This window comes from Montipora capricornis, chromosome 12 (assembly GCF_036669925.1).
Source record: "Montipora capricornis isolate CH-2021 chromosome 12, ASM3666992v2, whole genome shotgun sequence".
Lineage (NCBI taxonomy): Eukaryota > Metazoa > Cnidaria > Anthozoa > Scleractinia > Acroporidae > Montipora > Montipora capricornis.
In genome coordinates this window covers 14533561-14556060 of record NC_090894.1, presented here as the reverse complement: position 1 = coordinate 14556060, position 22500 = coordinate 14533561, and the positions used below count along the sequence as shown (strand labels likewise).

The 22500-nt window shown below is 39.7% G+C and overlaps 4 protein-coding genes across 6 annotated transcripts in view; all 4 read left to right on the top strand.

Annotated features, from left to right (window-relative positions):
- The window catches only part of LOC138027844 (dynein axonemal assembly factor 10-like), a 6762-nt gene extending 3699 nt beyond the window's left edge, over positions 1-3063 (top strand). The window contains exons 5-9 of the mRNA XM_068875462.1: positions 209-324; positions 438-572; positions 2163-2260; positions 2337-2469; positions 2577-3063. Coding sequence (XP_068731563.1) covers positions 209-324; positions 438-572; positions 2163-2260; positions 2337-2469; positions 2577-2651 — 557 coding nt within the window. The 3' untranslated portion in view covers positions 2652-3063. The remainder of the gene's footprint in view (positions 1-208; positions 325-437; positions 573-2162; positions 2261-2336; positions 2470-2576) is intronic.
- A 581-nt stretch (positions 3064-3644) lies between these two features.
- On the top strand, positions 3645-5159 carry LOC138027843 (uncharacterized). Its single transcript, XM_068875461.1, has one exon. The coding sequence runs from the start codon at positions 3760-3762 to the stop codon at positions 4960-4962; it is 1203 nt and encodes a 400-aa protein (XP_068731562.1). The 5' UTR covers positions 3645-3759; the 3' UTR covers positions 4963-5159.
- A 1631-nt stretch (positions 5160-6790) lies between these two features.
- Positions 6791-19035, top strand: LOC138027008 (protein-cysteine N-palmitoyltransferase HHAT-like). Of its 3 annotated transcripts, none has more exons than XM_068874488.1 (12): positions 6791-6926; positions 7031-7095; positions 8683-8845; positions 9568-9632; positions 10187-10297; positions 10481-10678; positions 11783-12013; positions 12789-13111; positions 13953-13988; positions 15257-15458; positions 17346-17487; positions 18377-19035. In XM_068874488.1, the coding sequence occupies exons 3-12, from the start codon at positions 8683-8685 to the stop codon at positions 18466-18468; spliced, it is 1563 nt and encodes a 520-aa protein (XP_068730589.1). In that variant the 5' UTR covers positions 6791-6926; positions 7031-7095; the 3' UTR covers positions 18469-19035. The 3 variants fall into 3 exon arrangements, with proteins under 3 accessions (XP_068730589.1, XP_068730591.1, XP_068730588.1); XM_068874490.1 differs by having other exon boundaries at positions 8679-8845; XM_068874487.1 differs by lacking the exon at positions 6791-6926 and having other exon boundaries at positions 7079-7192; positions 8679-8845.
- Positions 19036-21651: 2616 nt separating this feature from the next.
- Positions 21652-22500, top strand: part of LOC138027614 (uncharacterized) — a 6069-nt gene continuing 5220 nt past the window's right edge. The window contains exon 1 of the mRNA XM_068875166.1: positions 21652-22024. Coding sequence (XP_068731267.1) covers positions 21765-22024 — 260 coding nt within the window. The 5' untranslated portion in view covers positions 21652-21764. The remainder of the gene's footprint in view (positions 22025-22500) is intronic.

The window sequence follows — 22500 nt, the reverse complement described above, 5'->3', positions numbered from 1 at the left end:
GTAAGATATCTGTACATTCACAGCATGTGAAGGAAAGACAGTCAAATTGGACCTTTCACTCACATTTTATATTAAACATATTGTGTTTATTAAAGTATATAACAATAATTCTGTTTCTTCATATTTATTGTCTTTGATTGACAGAACATCATGACTTGTCCCAAGACCTCTGTATTTTGTTATCTTTCGTTTTCCATACTTTTTCTAGGTGATGCTTATAACACAGAGGAGCGTATGGTTGTCGCAGGGTATGACAATGGAGATATCAAGATGTTTGACCTGAAAAAGATGGCAGTTCGATGGGAGACGAATTTGAAGAATGGGGTATGCTACTTTTTGTATAATGCCATCAAAAAATTCATTGCAATTTCAAGTTGCGGATAATTAGATTAAAGATGTTTAGTGGCTTTATCATTGTGTCATGTCTTTTCATGTAGGTTTGTGGTGTAGAGTTTGATAGGAAAGACATTATGATGAACAAATTGGTGGCCACAACATTAGAATCTAAATTTCATGTGTTTGATGTTAGAACTCAACACCCAGAGAAAGGATTTGCTTCACTTGCAGAGAAGGTAAGGCTATCTAATTAAGCTGATGTGCAATAATTGCAGACCTATGTTCGTTGGGTAATTCATTGACTTACTCATCCCCGAAGCAGCTCCCATTGACCACTAAAATCGTGTGGCGTCAGACAGAGTAAAATCTCACTCTCAGGAATTGAAAGGGTAAAAGCACCTAGATATTGTTTGCCTTTCTACTTCACTATGACAAGCAAATTTTAAGGGAGTATTTGTTGCAAAATGAGGCCAGAAGTAAGTCTAATTAACATAAATTTAATGCAAAAGAATGTTAAGGTCGTCAGCATTATTTTATGAAAGTGGTATAATAGCCAGGATAATGGAAAGAAATTATTATTGATTACGCAAACTGTACATAGCATTTGTGGCATTTTTATTTAAGGACGGTGCCTACTGCACATCTCCAGATACTCGGGTTTCCTATCAGTGATGCTTACTAATGCAGTTTAAAACTATGCTGAGAGAAAGTAGATCTTCGTAAGTACTCTTGGTATCCAAAAGGAAAATTGGGGGTAACCATGCATTCCTCCGACGTTCTGCTTCTTGAGACTCCAATGTCCTAACAGAGGAAGAAGACCATTTAGCTTGAATCTTGGACAGCATCACTAGAGACCTGAACATCCAGTTAGAAGATTTGCCTGCCCTCATGAATGACAGAGAAGAGTGGCGAGAAGTTGCGAAGAATTGCTTGACTGTGGTCGACTAACTAACTAACCAACTATGCATTCTTTAGAGATAATTGAGCTTCAATTTGAGAAACAACGCCATACATTGCTTAGTATTTTAGAGCTTTTTACAAATGTTGTTCATGAATTATCTTTGGAAAATGCATGGTGACCCCCCAATTTTCTTTTTGGATTTCAATAACACTAATCTTGTCAAGATCTACCTTTCCTGCATAATCATAAATCAGGGCAAAAATACCTTTTAATTAGTAGACACCTTCCTTAAAGTACCTCATTGACAAGTAAATGGCCCAAGGAGAATGTTTCATAATTAAGCAAAAAATAGCATCAGAACTGATTTGTATAGTAACTCAACATGTATTTAAGAAAATAATTAGAGAGAATGTGGAAGCATTTGGTGAAAGTAACGTATAAGTAACTGTTGTTCCAGAGTTCTAAATGTTGTTAAAGTAAAAGAGTTAATTGACTGCTAGTTATGCATACAGTCTATTTCTGTCCAGCATTTGCTCATGTCTTGACAAAACATCTTGAGTTGCTAAATGTAATGATTGTTTGCTTTACCACAGACTGTTACTCTCTTCCAGGTACTCTGGTGACGTAATTTGAAGGACTGGGAAGAAAAATTTTAACGCCGTATCCCGCAACCGTGCACAGCCTTAGGTGTTGTTTCCAAACTCCCTGCAGTATTGCCATCGCCAAAACTCAACAGATCATTATGTGTCTACCACATTTCCTGTTACTGAATGAACATTCAAGTAGACCCGACAAGATCTAACCTCGCCTCTGCCACGTTGAATTCGAAAATAAGGCCGTGGCCGGTTGTGGGATACGGCGTTAAAATTCTCCCCAGTCCTCCGAATTACATCACCAGATCACCTTGGTTGTTTCTCCATTTCAGGCTCACAAGTCAACCATTTGGTGCGTCAGACACTTGCCTCAAAATCGCGAAGTTTTCATGACATGTGGTGGGTCTGGATCCTTAAATCTCTGGAAATAGTAAGTACTCTACATGTTCTGTTAATTTCAATTTTCGTCTTCCTTTCTTTTATTTTTTTCTTTTCCTTGCTTAAAGCTCTTACCCTGACAAGAGAGTCAAGAAAGATGCAAAGGATTTAGATATGGGAGTCATTGGTTCAGTTTCATTGTTACAAAATGCTAATTTGTCAACACAGCCAATCACATCATTTGATTGGAGCCCTGACAAGGTCAGTCAGTGAATTTTGCATATTACAAAGCCTGAGGTGGCAATAAAAATGTGTGACATATTATTTTGTAAAATGCTGATATTTTTTCCATTTGATTTTTTTTTCAGGAAGGTCTCTGTGTGTGTACTTCGCTTGACCAGAGTCTAAGAGTTATTATTGTAACGAAACTCAAGAGTGTGTAGTGATGTCTCTCTTAATTTATATGTACATAATGCTGCTGTACATTACTTTGTACATATCACAGATATTTTTAAGGACCTTCTTAAACTAAAAGAGAAGTTTCAGCATTGTTGTATGCACTTTTTGAGGACATTACCAGTAGTTTGATTTTCAATGGACAGTACACTGTTACCATGTCATGTCTCGAACCCTCAAAATGGTTTGATAATTCTTTTGAGGAAATAACAAACTAAACTGAGGTAAAATTAATGCAAGGCCAAAACGTTACACCTTTGGTGTAACGTTTGACAATTTAAGTACAACACTTTTCGTGGAAAGTTACAAAAGGCACAAGCATAAATATTATATATAATGGCTACAACGTTAATTAACTTGTCTCAGATCAGGCAATAAATTCTTTACTTTTCTTCTGCATCTTGATTATGTCATGCTTGCTGTCTTAATTTGTAGTTTATTTCTCTCTGGCAGTCAACAATTTGCACCAAAATTTTTTGGGAATTAAAAGCACAGAATAAACTGCAGACTCTGAAAACTCAATTGTTCCAAACAACATATTTGCTATTAGAAGCAAAAAACCCTTCCTGTTTCATTGCATGCATGAAAACAAGAAACCCAACCGTGTCAATTTGCCATATGCAACAAAATACAATTTCAGGATCAAACCCTTCCCTAGAAGAACCTTTTCCTTGAATATTGAAGCACAAAATAGACAACAAGCTTTCTTTCAAATAATTCTTGGCTGTCACCTTTCCAATTATTTTTTTATCTGAAGACTGTGTAGAGTTGAACACAAAATAAACATAAGAAGAATTTGTGAAATTTCCAATTGTTACCGAAGACTGTGCAGAGTTGAGTACAAAGACACCACTTAGCGGGGGAGTGACAGGAAATAATTTTCTCGACACGGAAAAAAGAAGCGACTAAATTTAACTCGTTTTCCGACTGGATTGCCATATGGCAACCCAGTAATTAAACAAATTGCAGCTACTAGTCTACTAGATCATAAATAATCGCTAAATTTCACATTAAATTTCACTGTGAACGCACCTGCTTGCTTAAGAGTCGCCTACACATGCGCCTACCGTTTGCAAAGGTCAGCAGCAGTTGAAAATGAAAGTAACGAAGATCGAGAGGAAAGTCAGCTTTCTCGTGGTTTGGGGTACTCTTTTCCAGCTCCAACAAGTTCAAAGCACGGAAGAGTGGACGAAAGAAGAGTTTCCAAACCCAACACTAGATCTTGAAGCTTGCGGGCGTCGAGGAAAGGTCTCATGGATTTGCGATCCACACATCGTCCTGAGTTACGAAACCGCCAACAAGATCGAAGAACTTTTGTACTCTGTGCGCAGAAACACAAATTCAGGTTGCAGCGGTGATGATGATCCTGGTTTTCAAATCGGTGTGGCTATTTTAAACAGAATGCGTAGCATTTCAGGTGAATCCGTCGCTGAAACAGCCGAGAAGTTTGCCAAACACTTGCATGACAGCTGGGGTGTTGGACATTCCGGATGCGATGATGGCGCCTTGCTTCTTCTTTCGCTTGATGATCGCCAAGTTTATTTGTCCACAGGTAGAGGTGCTACGAAGGTGCTGACAGATGACCAGATCGACTTGATTGTCGAGGAGATGAAACCGTATTTGAGAGAAAAAGATTACGACAAATCCCTGGAGCTGGCTGTAGCGAGAATGGGCGAAGTTTTCAGTGGTAAAGTCCTGAAAAGCTCTATTAACTATGGTCTTATCTTGTTCTGTGTTATTATTGTCCTGGCTGTCGGTATAGGGCTCTATACTGGCCATAAAGAAGACCTGGAGCGTACAAAATGCACCCGCAAACTTCAACGAATAGAAGACGAACGTGATCGAGCGAAACAGTCCAAGAAGTCATATGAAAGCCAATCTTGTCCCATTTGCTTGGAAGCGTTTCGGCCTGAGACCCAAACAAAGCTGTTGGCTTGTGGCCACAAGTACTGCGAACCTTGCTTGACTGCGTGGCTTCGTGATCATTCCACTTGCCCTATCTGTCGACAGTCTACTGAGCAGCGTAACGACGAGGATGCAACCAGCTGTCACCGCCCGTTTACTCACGATTTCATCCCTGAGTTGCAGTTTCGACTATTGATGCTGAGTCTCCAGCACCCATCACTCATCACTACCTCCTTGGTGAATCGGTGGGGCAATAGCAGCTTCACCGGTAGTTTCGTCTCAGATCCCATCTTTGTCCGCTCATCCACGCCTGGTGGTGGGAGCTTTGGTAGTGGGGCAAGCTTTGGTGGAGGACGAAGCAGTGGTGGTGGTGGTCGCGGAGGAAGCTGGTAAAAGGATAGATATATAGCTGCTGCAGAAAGATTTCCGTTTGTCTGGAGAGTCGTAAAAAGCATTTACAATAGGAATGCATGCTTAATTAAAAGCAGACAAAGTTAAAATGACGATTCAGATGTAAAAACACAGAAACTGACTTTTAATCTATCCTGTTTCTGATTGAGTTATTTATTAAAGAATAATTTATTGCAGAATTAGAGGAGTGTAGTATCTGTGTGAAGTCTTCTTAAAGGAAAACCAGGAATCATACCAATCCTATTGAAACTCAGGATGTGGAAGTGAAAATCTATCCTGGGTACCATAGGTTTTGTCGTGGCACACTTTCCGAATTGTCGGCTGTACGAGTGCGTGTATGAAAGAGAAGAAGACCTTTGGCACCCAGGATAGTGGAAATATATAAGCTTAGTAGTTTCTTTTGGGCCTCCTTACCACCAATGTAATCTTTAATTTCTTTCTTATCTTCTCTTCTTTCTTTGTATTTATTTGTATATTAATTTTTTTCTATGTGGCAAGTAATTAAAATGAAAAAAACATATGGACAAGAACCTTCCAATTAGGTGAGTGTAGGAAATATAATTGGAATAATATTAATTATATTAAATTGCCTTCATAGAGAACATTGTGTGTTAACGACAAATTAAATGTTAACGTGAAAGGGAATTAGCTATTTGTGAATGTCATTTCAGTTCCATTTCAAAAAAACAGAATTTTTAATGGAAGTTGAAAAAGCCTTATTTAGAAAGCATGGCTTAATGTTTTAGGGAAGTTCTGTAATAAAAAATCCCATGATTGTAGCCGATTACTTTGCGACATATGGGAAACTGTTTTGAAGTAAGAGTAGTGGCTTTCAGGTTCAAGTTGTCTGCCACCTCTGTGGCAGGTGTTTTCAAGGAGAAGGGAATATAAAGGTACTTGTGAATGCAAAAAAGGAGATCAAAATGGAGGAAGTAGCATGAAAAACTATAGGATTGATTGGAATAAATACAGCTTCAGAGGATGTAAAAGCTCCTCTTTCCTGGCTGACTGGCGATAGTTCCTTGAGGATGCGTTTGAACTATAACCATGTGTTTGAGGTTAACCATAAAATTCCGTTTCCCGGTAGAAATTTTGCAGAAGGAATCCCTCTCTCTGAAATCCCATTTCCCAGATAACAGGGCTCCAAGTTTATGTTAATGAGAAATTGATGGGACTTTGATTGTGGGGTGCATGGATGGCGCAGTGGTGAGAGCACTCGTCTCCCACCAATGTGGCCTGGGTTCGATTCCCAGACTCAGTGTCACGTGGGTTTTTTGTTGGTTCTCTTCTCAGCATCGAGAGGTTTTTCTCCGGTTTTCACTTATGTCCAGGTTTGACCCTAATTAGCTGCACGCCCAATTTTGACATCCGACACAAAGTGTCGCTTTAAGTCTAAGCATTTGCTACCTATTTTCAACAATAAGGTAAGGGTAAAGGTTAGCGGTAATTTTTAGCTTTGGGTAAATGCAGCAGTTAATCTTCACTTAAAGAGCAGCATTTGGGGGACACTTTGTGACATAAATTGTCTGTATTCTGAGACATAAGTGATGTTGAAGTTGGCTAGAAGAGCAAGGGGACACTTCGTGACGCTTATTGAAATCTGCGTGCATCTAATTAGGGTCAAACCTGGACATATCTCCCAAATTAGTGCTCCAGCGCTAGAACGATTAGACACTTAGAAGTTCCTTTCCGAAATTGCCCCTTCATGGTCCAAAAATGCATAGGACGTAAAATGGTCTATAAAATGGCCAAGGTCCCTGTGATTTTAACTCCGCTGATCAGTGAACAGTCGTCTCAAGTTTGAACAGCTGTTACCGGAAGTTGATTGAATGTTTCAGCTGGTGTTTTGCCCGCAAAGACAAAGTCATTTTACTATGAAAATCGGCTCGTGTGAACTATCTAGGCTTAAACGGAATAAGTATGTGAAGAGGCGTTGATGAATTAAAGTAAGTAGCGACACAGAAAAAAATTGATTTTGCGTTGCCATTCCAAGGTTTGATAATTGTTGTTATTGTTACAAGGTAAAATATTTTCTTTTTTTGTCTGTTAGATTACTGTAAGCTACTAAACTCGTTGAACCAGCTGGTATTCCATGATTAGTTGACGAAGCAAGAGGTATTACTGCCTTCGTTTGTGTCAGTTACTCAAGCATGGAATTCTTCTTTAAATCCTGTGGTCGGAGAAAGCACCACGTGAATTTTTCAATTGCGGGGTAAATGGAAAAGAAGTTACAGTGATTCATTGTCTCGCCCGAGGATGTGGCTTCACGGGGCATCCAGGAGACCCAGCCGGGGTGGGTGCGTTCCACGTTTTGGGGCATAAAGACCTTTTACATAAAGACCCACGTTAGCCTACATTGTAATGCAAATGAGGAAAACTAACCGTGAAAAGGGCTATTCGTAACATCCAGCTCCTGTTCTTGGGTCCATTTATTGCCTGTTGGCAGGTAGCATCATTTGCTTAAGCCTATGTGTAGCTGAACCACCCCCCCCCCCCCTCTCTCCCTCCCCCCACCCCCCTCTCTCCCTCCCCCACTCCCCCCCACACCCTAAAGAAAGATGGGAGGAGGGAACGTCTATGAAAAGCTGGCCCAAATTGTTGCGTGACTTGACCTTTTGCGAGAAAATGGATAATGGTTTCTCATTGGTCACTTAATTACCTTAGTCAATTCTTTCGAGAACACAGATTGGTGAAAATAGATTGTACCGTTGGCTCCATTTTTAATTCAGGGGGAGGATACGGCTGCACATAGTCTACATTTGCTGGTTTAATCACTTTACCTTGTTTGGCCTTGCGTAACGTTGAAAATCTCGCCTATTTTCTTGCATTTCATTAAGGAAAATTCACTGCTGAAGGCAAAATTGTCTTTCTTCTAAATGAAAGTAAAGAATTCGTGACTTTTCTAATGGTCATTGATAAGAAAATTTGCATTCTGCCTAAGAATGAAACATGACCTTTTAATTTCTGGAATTTATAAGGCCCTAGCTTCAAGTTTACCAATTTGACCAGTTTGTGGCAAATGACCATTTGAAGCGCTGTCCAGAATAGACCATCTTACAGTTTTAGCTAAGTTACCTGGCCTAAGAATGGAAGCGAGGCTGCCGGTTGACCCTGTTTTGATACAAACCTTTGTGTTTCTGTGATGTTAATGTAGACTAATAATAATTTTTAGAAAATTTTACAAAAACATGATAAAAATAGTGAGGTCACTGGCAGCTTCACAGCCATAATTCATAGGCTAGGTCACTGAGCAAACAACTGAAAAATGGTGTATTGATGCATGGGTAGTCATTGCTGAGTTCAGTCTTCTTTTTGATTAAAATTGTTAACACGTACACTCAACCTCTTGTTAATTTGTTTACATTTGATTATGATGACATCTGGTCATCAAAACGTCATGACTTACTTAATATGTCATTAACCCATTCACTTCTCAGGCACGCCAGGCCCCCGGTTGATAAGTAACACCATCTGGCCCAGGTTGCTCAAAGCATGGATAGCGCTAACCAGCTTTAAATACCATGGAAACCTATCGATTTTGACATCTCTTAACCATTGGTTAGCGCTAACCAGGCTTTGAGCAACCGGTCCCTGGTGTTAAAGTTGGAGGAGGAGTCAATGGATTAATTATTTAGTTGTTTTCCAAAATTATTGATTCTCATCTGAAATTTACTCTGGCTTCCATTTATGTTTTTTTGCAAGATGTCTCTCTCAAATCTCAACCAAAAAGCTGTCAACGGCAAGTCGAGGAACAGTGATTGCAAGAAGCATGCACCCCTCCCTTTATTTGAGATTTCACTGTACTGGGCTGTGTGGATTCCATTGTTGTCTTATGCGGTGTATGCTGTCTGGATAGCTTCTTATGGTATATACATCTACAGTAATATCATATTCTTTTATCTGGGCCTCAGTTGCAGGATTTTAAGGGGCATTACAAAGGGTTTAATTCTCTTGTCTTTCTCCTCAAGTCAAACATTGCTTACAAGTATCCATAAATTCAGAGTTGGTGTTGTAGGAGTGGTAGATAGGGAAGAGAGCTAGGACAATTTTATGCAAAAAACAAAAATGCACATGGTTAAGAAAGAAATGCTAAAGCTCCTCCCCTTGGAGAAGAGAAGAGGTCAAGTTTTGAAGATAAAACTAAAAAAAATTAAGGATTGCACTGAAAGGGTTTCTCTTTTAGATGGGGGAGGGGGCTTTTGAAGTAGAGTATATTTAAGTAATAACATTCTGATTCAGATTTTTAAAGTGTAGACTGCAATACACACACTTGAAAATTTATAATAGACCAATTTCAGTATATTAAAATTCATCCTTAAACAAAAGGCATCATCTTGAGGCTCTGGGGAATAAATTTAAGGATTTGCATAAATTTATTCCCGAGAGCCTTAAGATGGCGCCTTTTGTTAAGGACTGAATTTTGATGTATTGAAAGTGGGCTATTTCATTTGTAACTTCAGAAGATGCAGCTAAAGGATGTACTATGTTCAATTTACTGGCAATTACTTTTAAATTTGCCCAGTACTCACAATATTGCTTTTTTGTGTGTGTGTGTGACAAACTAAATTTGCAATTAAATAATTGCAGAGTATAAGGATGAAATATATGGGGAGTTCTTAGAGGAAAGGTGGACCTTTCTTGGGAGGAAGAAGGTAGGCAGAATTTTGCATGCCATTATCGGTAACTTTACGGCAAGTTTAGTTCCTTGCTCCAGGCTCCTTTCCCTAGAGTTGTAGTTACTGTTATCACCACTCGCCACCCCCCCCCCCCCCCCTCTCCCCCTTACCTCCCACACCCTCATAGGCTGATTTACAAATACCAGACACTTTTAGTTGGAACAGTTAATGAATGGTCTAGAATCATTGTGTTCCAAGATCACAGCTTATCTCGGTTGCCCCTCACGCCAAATTCAATGTTGTGTGAGAATTTAATCCAGCAACTGCTAGTAGGTATTTGTGAAATCAACATTGAACGTGGGGGAAAATGGGGATGGGTGTTCCAACAAATGTGACAAAATTTAATATTGTAGATTTATGCTGGCAGTTAAGATCTCCACTATATCAAGATTGGCAAGATGTTTGAAACGAAATCAGCAAAGTCCTCCTTTATGCAGGGATAGATGTGCTTCGTTTGCTTCTTGCATTTTAATTTGTAAACCATCTCATCTAGTGAGTCATATCTAATTTGATTTGGACTTATTTTACAGGATGTCACTGATTTTGAATGGGAGTTTTGGACAAGTGCTTTAACATCATTGCTTCCAGCCATGTTGCTTCACATGTTTGGTGGACTTATTTTTTCACATTTCCTTCCCAAGGTAAGAGAACATAGATATATAGCCTGCACAAATGTATAGCATTACCATTGACGGTTTGAATATCTTTTAGCTATCTTTATCAAAGGTAAATTTAAAGGAGAAGAGAACACTTGCTTATGGGATTTCCCAATAGAGAGTTCAGATACTTATGGCACCTTTTTTTTGTAACTGTTTTTGTTTCAGTTCAAGGGCATTTATTGCCTTTTGTTCTCGCTGACTTTTTGTGTTTTCTCTATGGGATGGAAGTCACTCATTTTCTTGCTCAGTCACTGCTGCCTTGTGTTCGGAGTTTGTGTGATCTTCAAGTCTGTTGTCATGCTGTGGATCTGCTGTATCGGAATTTCATTCTCCCTTCAAATAAACACAATTAAAGAATGGCAAGTAAGAGACAGTGCTTGCTCATGTAACGTAAACAAGCTGGATTGCAAAACAGGGCTGATATCATTATGTTGTGGTTCAAGTATTTCCTGAAGTGATTTAAATGTTTTAAACCAGTTCAATTTGGTTTTCGTTTAGACAAAGGAAAGTAAAAGAAAACAACTGGTTTAAGAAATTTGAAACCAGGAACAAATTTGAACCACAGCAGATACAGTGGTGAGGGCAATCGAAAAGAAAAGGAAAGGAAAGGAACTTATATTTGAGTGTCTAGTCGTTATAGTGCAGAAGCACTAATTGGGATACTGTAAACTGAAATTAACAATTAATGCAACTCAAGTCAAATGTTGGTTTTTTAGGAGAGGAGAAACCAGAGTACCCAGAGAAAACCTCAGCTCGGTGCAGAGTAGAGAAGCAACAAACTCAACCTGCATATGATGCAGAGTCTGGGAATTGAACCCAGACCACATTGGTGGGAGGCGAGTGCTCTCACCACTGTGCCATTGTCATTGTTCTCCAGTTCCCAGTCCAAATTAGGAATGTTCCCTTGTTCCTTAAACCCCCTGGGGGAACCTCCTTTTTCTGCTTCTTGAAGTTTTTCTCTGAATAGTGTGGATTTTCTCCCCTCATCAAAAAACAGAGATTTAATTCTTTTTTTATCTGCATTTTCCCCAAATTAGCATATTATTATTATTGTTGTCATCATTTGCATTAATTTTTGCATTTTCATTTAGCTACAATAAGTTCCTCCTTTGTTTCCCTATTTAACTTCTGTATGTGGCAAAAATCCCATGAAGTTTCTGCTCGGAGAAAAAACATGGTATTGGTTTCGGAAACATCAAAACGTTCTTTTGATAAGGAAACAAATGATTGAGGTGAACACCGTTTTTCATTCGTGATGCAAATTTTGCTCCAGCTTTCATAGCACGCGTTCAATTAAAGGAAACGCGCGAGTGTCTTAGCTTACACGTAAGAAAAATAGAACTTCCTCGCGAGTCGCCCCCTCCGCGCGTGGCATTCCCGCGGGGAAAAAAACACGTCACCGGCCAGGGAAACATCACTTAACCATAATTATGTATTTTTATGTGATGTATACTGTTTACCTCTTAGGTGGACAGATTAAGCACAGACCCGCTGATAAAGAACCTAACCACATTCGTAGCCATGATGTCAGTTCTCCGGTGCATTAGTTTTGGAATGGAATATTGTTGGCGTGCACGCGAAAATCTCAAGGACAAACAATCTTCGCTGTACTCTCTGTTGGACCTTCTCGTTTTTAACTTTTACCTTCCTGTTTTTGTTAATGGCCCGGTTATCACTTTTGATACTTTTCAAAAAACGGTGAGTTATTTTAGATGGCAGTGTCTAAGTGGTAGACCGTTTTGCAGCGCAATTGTTTGGTCACGAGTTCGAGACCTGTTGGAGCATTCAATCTTATTTAGCTAAATGCAGAAAAATCGGATACTCTCTCCCGAAAATACAGAGCTGTAGAATGGAGAGGGAAACAGAAAAACAACAGGAATGCGACAGAGACAAAAGTTTAACGAGGAAAAGTATTCTTTGCCCTCCTTCTTTTCAGTTCCTCTGCTTAACAATAATGTGAAGGAGGTTTGGCAAGCGGCGCTCAGGATTGTTTAGACAGTTGCAAATAATCGTGAAGAGATTAAAACAACGTGAATATGTGCAGTTACTCTTGTTGCCTTTTCTTAGGACCCTGTCTAGCCTGCGCTCCGGTTGTCGCTTCTCTCCGCCCGAAAAGAGAGAAGCGACAACCGGAAATACGTCTGCGAGCGCAGGCTAGGCCCTGTCCTAATCCCTTGTTTTTATCATCTCAGAAATCCGCTTGAAAAGCTGAAAAAACTCTGCAATTTATTTTTGTGTAACTCTTTTCCGGCACCAGCGTTAATTCCTCGTAGACTGAATCATGTGTATAATACACGGTCGTGGTTCCCTCCACATAGTATGCTTTGCAATATTAGGAATTCGCGCCTGCGATAATAGCGGAAAAAGTGCAAACATTTCCGGTCAAAACCTTTCTACTTTAATCTCCTGGAAAATATTGCCTGTAATTCGTATTTCTACTTACAGAGCTTTATTTCTGTTTGTCTCTTTTCAGTTTTATCAACCACAGAGGTCTTTCACTCGTGAGGAAATCGCGTCAATCGTCAAGGATACAATTCGTACAATAGGGTGGTACATTTTCCTTGAGGGGTTTCTCCACTTTGTGTACGCGACCGCCTTCACTCAGGAACCCAGAATATTTACATCGCTTTCCAAGTGGGCACTCTGTGGAGTCATGTATTCCATGCTTCAGATTTTCTTGCTGAAGTACAAAGTGTTTTATCTTGGCGCTGGTTTGTTTGCTCGGATGGATAAAGTTGCCGTGCCCTTGCCGCCTAGATGTGTTAGCACGTTGTATCTCTTCACGGATATGTGGAAGTAAGATTTATTCACCATCATCCGCGTTTGAAAGCCATTCAGGAAAAGTGCAAAAAAATTCCAAATAGGGCAGTTTTCTATTGGACGTCGTCAATTCAAAATCAAAATAAGAACGAAATTATTTTCATCACTCAAACAAAAACCTGCCTAATAACTTAACATTAATGAACGTGACTTTAATTCACTTGACTTCAATTATGTGTCTCCAATTCTTGAACGCTCATCATTGCAAACTGTAAACCCTCAGAGCCAGAAAGGTTCTCCTTTCCCAGGTCGTCTCGCCAGCAGAAAAGTTTGACAAAGGTTCCCACTATTAACACTTGCTCCGCACAGTGTGAAAGAAACCCCCCAGCGAAAAACCTAAACAGTAATTGTTACCTTTCTATATTTATAGCATTTTAACACTCAGGGTCTTCAAATAACTCAGGATAAAGTGTTGCCTTTGTAATTACATCCGCAAATGGTTAGACTTTCAAGTCTTCTCGGATAAAGACTATAAACATTTCCTGTTAAACAACACTGTCGGGCGTTAAAGAACCCACGCATTGTTCATAAAGAATAGGGGGAAGATTTCCTGTGTTGTGGTCTGCCCTCTTTTCATACACATGCGTGGGTTAGGTGGGTAGGTGATATCAAATGTGGACCGATAGTGGCTACCAGAGGCGTCTTTACAAGCTGACGTCCTATCTCACCCTAGAGAAAGAATTCCAAACCGCCATGAGACTTTGTGATATGTGCGATATATAAGTCCTTAGTCATAAACTATAGCGCGGAGTTTTTGTAATCATGCGGGGTTAGGTGTTTAAAGGTTTCTTTTACTTATCTTCCTTTTCATTTCCAGATATTTTGACAGGGGACTACACGTTTGGATGATAAGGTTTGATTTGAAATCATTTGATATTTTTACGTTCCTAAGGCCATGTAAAAAAGCAAGTTTGGCGTTCTGCATGTAGGTTGTTCTACATTGTACTGTTTCTCGGGATTACAGAGAGAAGTGCTCAGAGGTCAGCCTATGATTGTTCTTTAAGAGGTCGTATTTAGCACCCCTTTTGATACAAAGTTTTTGAAAACTGTACTCTACCCGTAACAAATTTAAACTTAATTTATGAGTAGCAAATGTAAAAAAGTTAAGCGTGTTGACTTCCAGAAATATAGCAACCGGCTAAAATTGTCAGACGTGTTCAAAAATGCGGAAAAATTGGGTGCGTCTTACACATTATGTAACAAAGTGTCCCTGTAACTGTAGTCTGTAAACACTAAGCCAAGCTTTTAGCCAAAGCGCGAATAATTAATTACCGTTCAGACTTCTAGGAATGCTTTACCTGTATTTATGGACAAAAGCACACCTTTTTTTCGTCTCATCAATTGGGAGCTTAAGCAACGGCGACGGCAACGAGAACGTCACGTTATTGTAATCACTTCGTAACTATTTCCACCTTTTTAATAGGAAAAAGGTGTGGTAGTTCCTCAAGAATGACACTGGTCGGAACGGCGCTGAATTTAGGAGAGAAAATGAAAATTTATCCTCAAGTGCGGACGTTCTTCATAAATCCTCAAATTTGGTTATTTCGCGTTGTGGTTTTGCTAACGACGGCAAAGAAAAGGACAAAATTGAAAAACGTACGTGCAGGGCCTGCAAACCTATTGTTTGGGCCCAATAAATGTGCAAATTTGTGATGTTCTCGTTGCGGTCGCTGTTGTCGTTTCTTAAGGACGGTGCCTACTATTATATTGCGCATACGTTCTGCGAGTCTCGAGATACTCCAAATTCCTATGGGTGGTGCTTATCAATACAAGGATATTTTTGCGCGGTTTAAAACTATACGGAGAAAGCAGAACTTTGCAAGTGCTCTTGCTTTCCAAAAAAAAAAATTGGGGGTAACCATGCATTTTTCAGAGATAATTAAGCTTCAATTTGGAAAAGAACGCCATACATTGCTTTGTATTTCAAAGCTTTTTACAAATATTGTTTATTAATTATCTTCGAAAAATGCGTGGTTACCCTCAATTTTCTTTGGTTCTTGTTGGATTTCAATAACACTTATTAAGATCTGCTTTTCCCCCATATTCAGTAAACCACGCAAAAGTACCTTTGAATTAGTAGGCATCGTCCTTAAGCTCCCTTTTCTTTCTTTTTGACTTCAGGTATATTTATATACCCATGGGAGGGTCCCATAAGGGTATTGTTCGTCAACTCTTTGCTTCCATATGCACATTTGCCTTTATATGGCAATGGCATGGAGGTGACGTGGTCACGCTCTGGTGGTTTATTCCAAACTGGATGGGAGTGGTTACAGAGTCCATGGCGAGCATTGTCTTAGCTAAACCGTTTGTAAAAGGACTGGAGGTGAGTGACAGTGGTGCGGTTAAAGAAATTTAGAGAACAAGTCGACCTTTAAGGAATATCTTCTTTTATTTATCAACACATTGTGACAATGTCCAAATATGGTCATAGTGCGCTTAATATTCGTCTTGCGTACTCAACAGATATCCTGCGATATGCGTAATTTTGTGTGTCGCGGAAAAAATGGTAGTTTTTACAGCTTTTTTTCCTAAGAAAAGTGGAAAATTGAGCTTTGTCATCAATATGTTGAATGATAAAACAATTATCCTGTTCAATCTTGCGGAATGTCGCCTGATTTTAGCCAACTCGGCCTACGGCCTCGTCGGCAAAGTATCAGGCGATATTCCGCGTGATTTCGCAGGATTCCTCCATTGTTAAATATTATACAAACACCAATGGAATATCAAGTGAGCTTTCGCGCGAAAACATGGTATCTTCACACGTAAAGATAACATGTTTTCTTCACACGTCAAAAGATCACTGTTGCTATGGTTACATATAAAAATCGTGCCTTTCAATGCCTTACGTGAAATCATTTAGTATTTCATTGGTGTTTATATGAAATTTCGTATCTCTGCGCGGCCATGTAATATCCTCTGTATGGTCACAATCTCCGTATTAGCGAAAGCAAAGATTGAAAGATTCGAATCCAGACTAATCATTTCCGTCTCGATTGTTAAAGATAGCGGCGCCCGGAAATGTGAACGTGGAAAAAATACGATTTCGATCATTAATTTTTTTTTTTATTTCTTGATTATTTTTTTTCAGGTACATGTGAACATGCACTCACTTTGAAAATTTTGCAACGAATTTTATTGTAAACATAATTTCCAACGGGTCAAGTTCTCTTTTTTTAGGAGTGTTGGTTCCTTTTAAGTCTTGCCTATCGTTTCGTCACGTTTCCTGTACTGAAAACTCGTAAGAAAAAGATAACCAAGTACCGGGGTAAAATTAGACAGCTTTTAAAATGCTGCTAATTGAAACCATCATCAAGCCATCTGGCGCTTGAGCGCAGTGTTTTGTTTGGATTGGGGGAGTGGAGAATTTTTAGTTACTGATTCAGTCCTCGCGGATACTAATTTTGCGCAAGATGAAATGCGTCGACCAAATCTCTGTAGCACACAACGAGCAAATTCAACATAGAGGCTAACAGGGAGATTTCTAAGTTCCTTGAAATGGAAATCAATTGTTGAAGTGGTACTTTTATCAGCTAGAATTGATCTGAACGGAGTTCGGTGATGAAAATTGAAGTGCCCGAATGTTTTAAGGGAAGTATAATTTCGTTTCTGAAATAGATACTTGCCCAACGAACTATTTGCTTCCCGAAAATGCAAGCTGGTCTTTTCGAGTACAAAAATTTGCAATAATAAGTGCCTTTCAGCGGTTTGGGGGAACAAGAGAATATGGCTAATTTGAACTGGGGAACGTGGGAACAATCAGAAAATAGCTTAGGGAACAAGGGAACATAAACAATTTTAGGGATCAAAAGGTTGAGATTAAGTTTGAAAGTAATTTCGGGGAACAAGGGAACACAAGCCAACACAAGCCAATTTTTATAGGAAACAAGGAGCCCCCACACCCCCCACCCCCCCCCCCCCCCTCTTCCTGCTGGGAGGGACTCAATAATAATTCTTTCAAAAACATAAGGGACTATTTTTCCTTGGTTGCAAATTGTTAAGGTGATATTAGAATAACTTGATTGTTTTCAACAAACGTAGAAAAGCCTGAGGGAACACCAGACAAAAAAAATCGAAATCCGTACGGAGGCAACAATTCCGTCCGAAGAGATATTTCAATTTACGCAATTCTCAGTTCGGTGCTCCTGAAAGTATAAGAAACTAAAATCAACACAAATTTCACGCAGGCTGTTTGTTTGTTTTTGTTTTTTAGGATAAGCTATCACCAGCTGCTTCTCGACGCATGCGCGCCGTGTTTGGGGTTGGGACCGTCTCTTGCCTCATTCTGAGCAACTTGGTGTTTTTATGTGGAACAGATCCCGTCTGGTTTTATATCAAGAGAATGTTCTTTGATGGTGTGTTTCGTTATATGCTTTTTCGTTTGTGTGATAAAAGCTGTTTTCAATTGATGGTCTAAGGTAGTTACGCAATACCGTCGTGTCTTTGTACACGTTTTCACCGTTAGTCTTGAAATGATCAAACATCAAGTTACATGGAAAACGTGAACACTCAACGGCAAATTTGAATGTTCATTCCAACCTTCACCGCCTTTGCTCCTAATTGAATCCGTGTATGGTTCGGCTAGTTGAACGAACTAAAGTTATGACGAATGATCTTGCAATTTTAATTGGCGCGTTTTCTGTGACGTGGCCGTGTTATATCTTGCACTCGCGGTTTTTTTTCCCGTGCTTTGAGCAACTTTAAATCTCGCTGCTTGGGGACGCGTGGCGATTGGTCAGTGCAATTACTTTCGTTTTTTGTTGACAACACACACACAAACGTCACAAACCGTTCTCTCGGTCGACCTCTTTGACACGACTCTTAACGTTTTTAAAAACCCCCGCTGGCATTTTTCTAGCCCTCTTCAGCCCCATTGTCCCCCTGTTCTGCACAAAGTGAGGATTATTTAAATATAACAAGGTTTTCCTAATAAATATCGTTTGATATGGATTTCAACACAGTAAATTTTACTAAGACTATGGTCAGACATGGCAATAGCTGTTTCCGCTAGCTCCACCGATTTCGTTGCAGTTCCGCAGTGGTAGAGCACTGATCAGACTAATCGGCAGGTTGAAGGTTTTATTCTTGTAGCAGCGTATGTTTCCTCTAAACGAATTTGAACTGTTCGGATGTGTTGTTTTTCTTTTTTTTGTAATTCAACCGCGTTGGTGCTCTAATGCGTCTCGCAGCGACAGTGAGAAGTCATAGTTCGCACTTATTTACTAACGCTGTCTTTATTTGTAGGTTGGCCTTCATCGGCAGGTCTGCTTCTTTTTTCTATGTATCTTGTTGTGCAAACCAATATGGAGCTAAACAGGCATATGTCTTCATGGTGACACGGTATCGCTGGTGTTAAATGAAGTCTTTGAGACTCACAACGCCTCAAGATCTTTCTTCATTACTGAACTCGAAGCCGCTGGACACAACACTGATTGCAGCGTCTGTTCTGTTTCTGACGACTTCTTTAAGACAAAAAACAAAGATCAACGTAGTAAATATATAGTAATTTATCGTGTGTATATAACCAGAGGATATGAGTACTTTTGATTCTGGAAAATTGATTGTCTGAAGTATGCAGTTGCAAACGATCTTGGAAAAAAAACTCCACAGATGACGTGGACTCGAACCAAGGACCGCGCGATTGCGCATGCGTTGTCCACTGTCCTTCCTACCCATCCGTCACCCGGAATTTATATGACATACACAATTATAAAATAATTAGGATAGTATGCACACTCTCATTGGTCAATAGCTTTGTTTAGATGAGACTGTGACATCACACGAATTTTGATTGGTTGTGTTGTCAGACGCGCGTTTTGATAGGCTGGTAGGAAATATGAACGTGTATCAAGAAAATCTGTTTCAATCTAGAAGTAAAAAAAACCAGCATTTTGCTCAGTTCATTTGTTGAATTGTCTTTGAGAAATATTTTATAAAAGTCGACAGTTATGCAAACCCTCGACTGCGTCTCGGGTTTACATAACTGTCTCGAATTCTCCCAACTCCCCCTCGTGTTTAGGTGAGGTTATGGAAACACGGAAAACGTCCTCTATTGCTAAATTGCTAATTTGCTCTGAATTGACTGTTGACACTGTGTCCCAGGACTTGTGGGAAATGGTCATATTTATTTGAAGAGACAATTCTAGTGTATGGACCTAGGACTCGAACCTGGGAATGTTGATTAATTTCACCCGTCACCTAACCGCTTGACCACCACACCGCTAGCTGCTCATGGAAAATATCTTAAACACTATTAATTTGATAATGCGTGATTAAACACTGCAAAAGGTCGGTTACCAAACTTCACGACAAAGTTAGACAAATATAAAATCAAAGCCTATGCCTAATTGATCTAACTTAGGCCTAATTACTCTCCAGCAATAATATTCTATGGGAGACTTAAATAAATCTCTTTTTAAGAGAGCAGTGTCTTGATCTTCAGTGGTGAAGCGGTTCCTATAGAGTTGACTCCGGGTTCAAATCCTAACCACGGGTATTTATCTTCCTTTTTTTTTCTCTGCTACCACAAGACCTGGGACACTGTCCGAATTTTTCTTACAGTATACACAATTCAGAGCAAATTAGCTATGTCAAATTTCAGATAAATTCGAGGAGTAGGACTCTTTTTCCTCCACTTCACCGCAGTGTCTTTTTCAAAAGCGATTCTACGTGCGATGCCGTTGTCATGAACATCTGCGCAAGCTGGTCTCTTAATCTCTGGTTTTCACGTTATTATTACGGCGGCCATGTTGCCCTTCCAAACTAAGCCTGTGGGAAATTGAACTCTGTTCTCATGAAAAAACCTAGTTTAATGGCCTAGCTCCCTCCAGTGTGGTATAGAGCATCCAAACTAGCAATTGGAAGCCTGTCGTAGGTTCGACTCGAGCTCCTGCAAAGAAGCACTCGGATTTTTTCCGAGTATCCCCGAGTCACCATCGGAAAAATACATCTCTATTTCATTCACCCCTGTAATCAATTTCTAACATCTCCGCCATTAGTACTATTTTCTGTGAAATCTCATGTGTTGAAGGCAAATAACGCGTTTGAATATCGAGAAGACTGGCCATTGTGTAGGACAGATGGGAAAGGACCGTGCAATAGAGAAAGTGTGACGTATGAAACTAAATGTACTGGATGTAACAACGTCTACGTCGGAGAAACATCGAGGAGCGCGTATACCAGAGGGAAAGAACACTCAAAATCGCTTAGCAATAAGGAGGAACGTGGTCGGTATTTTCAAAACCGCAGAGCCACAATTATCACGTGATCAGAATTTTTCAACCGCAGACTGAAATCAACAGTCCGTGGAGCGGGCTGAAAAACAACCGCCAATGACGAATAAATTAAATTTGAACCGGTAAAACGAGTAAGTAAACTTGTTTTGGCACTTGTGCGTGCGTTCAGCTACGTAACTGCTGCGTTTTTTCCTGCGTTTGGACGAGCCTGCTATGTAGCCATTTCCCGCGAAATAAGACGAAGTGATGTCAAAATTGATGTCAAATACATCTCGTGGGGTCCTCGTGGGGTGTGACGTACTTCGCGCATGCTCGATGGAAAATCAAACGGTTGCTCTCTCTCGTATTCCGGCAATTCTCTACAGTAGTGTATTCTATTCTCGAATGCGGTCTCTCTAATTTAGTTTGAAACAGTAACAAAAGATGGAAGTTTTAACAGGGGCTTTAGTTGCAGAAAGAAAATTCTTCGCTGTTCCATTTTAAAAGCGAAGTTTTATTTTTGGTTGATCGGATGATGGAAGTTGACCAAACGCCGGAAACAAATTTCGTTTTGTGATGTTTCACTCATTGGGCAAACAGGAAAATAAAAGACCATATAAAAGATTTTTTAAAGTGGCTGTTGTCGATATGCATTATTAAATCGCTTTTAAATCGTTTTTATCCTCTTATGACAAATATGTATTTTGTAAAGTCATTCTTTCCTACTTTTTTTCTTTTGGTCCTTAACCTTGACTCTGTAAACCTCTTGGCTGGTTGAGACATTCAAATGTAAAAGTGCTAATTATAATTGTCATTTGTAATTTCTAAATTCCTCTTTGGTCAACAGGAAGTTTTTGAAAAATTGGCTTGGTCAATCTTTCGTTAACCGGAAAGATTATTAGCACTTTTTATCGTTCGCTTGGATCACGCGATAGATTTTTTTTCCCATTTTTTCCTCAAGTTGGCCGTCAGTTCCTCGGGAGCTCCGTTTAACTACCTCGTTCTAAGAGTGCGCGCGTGTCAAAACTTTCGTTGCCGGGATACACGTCGGTCACTGCACTGTATCAGGGGATTATAGCGAAACTCGCATGCAGCCACTACAGACAGCGTTCATAAGTGAAGTCACTCTGCCTAATTTCAAAACGAAGCGCAACTTCAACTGAAAATCTCGTTTGAATACATGTAAGTTCCCTATTTTATTCAAAAGTGCAAGGAAGTCAAAGGAATACTGAAATAATATCATCAAAAGAGTTCCTGTGCGACTTGACAGTTTATAATAGCTTGTTTGCGGAAAAATGTTAATTTATGCCACTCCCACCACACGCCGAATCGTTAAAAACCGTTACTTAATCCCGGCTGGAGGTATTCGGTAGCCCAATCTGCCGCGTAACCTTTTGATAGTACAACCTTCAGTTAAGATGGCTTTGTCAACGCGGTTCGCTATTGTAGCCAGCATCGTGTACTCTTGTGTATTGGCCGATCAAGGGCTTCATCTGGAAAGTAGCTCTGAAGATGAAGTCAACGGTTGTTACGAGTTTAATCAGACCTTAGCAGTTTGCTTCGATGTGCAGAAAAACTCCATCGTGATAAAGAAGACAACAGGAGAGAGACTTGTGCAATACCATAATCTAGGACGAGAAATGTTCTTCTATCAAGTTTTGGATCAATCTTTTATTGGGTAAGTGAGCATTTAAAGATTTTATTGGCGATTGTGTATTAAAAAACGAAATGTGCGCAAGGATAAAGATGTGTTTTACGTCGCCGTTTAAAAACAGGAGGACTCTGAAGGGGCAGTTACAAAACACAGGTCTCACGTTTATTGGAATTTGAACTACAGAGAAAATAACATCGTGCTGATGTGGCCGCCACCTCTTCTAGTTGCTAAAAACTTTAGGTAATGTGGTCAAATGTTTGCGGGATGACTGCGCTCTATATCAAAATTTCAAAACAAAAGACCTCTTGAAGTGTGAAATATATTAGCGTGGAACCAATGAACATGGTGAAGAGAATTAAATAGCACTCCGTCTTGCTTGCTGACACTGAAGTCCACTTTGCGACCATCGATCTCGTTGTTTACTGTTGCCAGTCACCTTCCGTTTAGTCACCTGTTAATTAAATAGGGTGAGTTTCTTTGGGATGATCCCAAAAAGGAGC

Coding starts and splice junctions, on each gene's coding strand:
- LOC138027843 (XM_068875461.1), top strand. CDS start 3,760: ATGAAAGTAACGAAGATCGAGAGGAAAGTCAGCTTTCTCGTGGTTTGG.
- LOC138027008 (XM_068874487.1), top strand. CDS start 7,131: ATGGAATTCTTCTTTAAATCCTGTGGTCGGAGAAAGCACCACGTGAAT. Junction 10,679..11,782: donor ACACAATTAAAGAATGGCAA/GTAAGAGACAGT, acceptor TTTACCTCTTAG/GTGGACAGATTAAGCACAGA. Junction 13,989..15,256: donor CTACACGTTTGGATGATAAG/GTTTGATTTGAA, acceptor TTTTGACTTCAG/GTATATTTATATACCCATGG.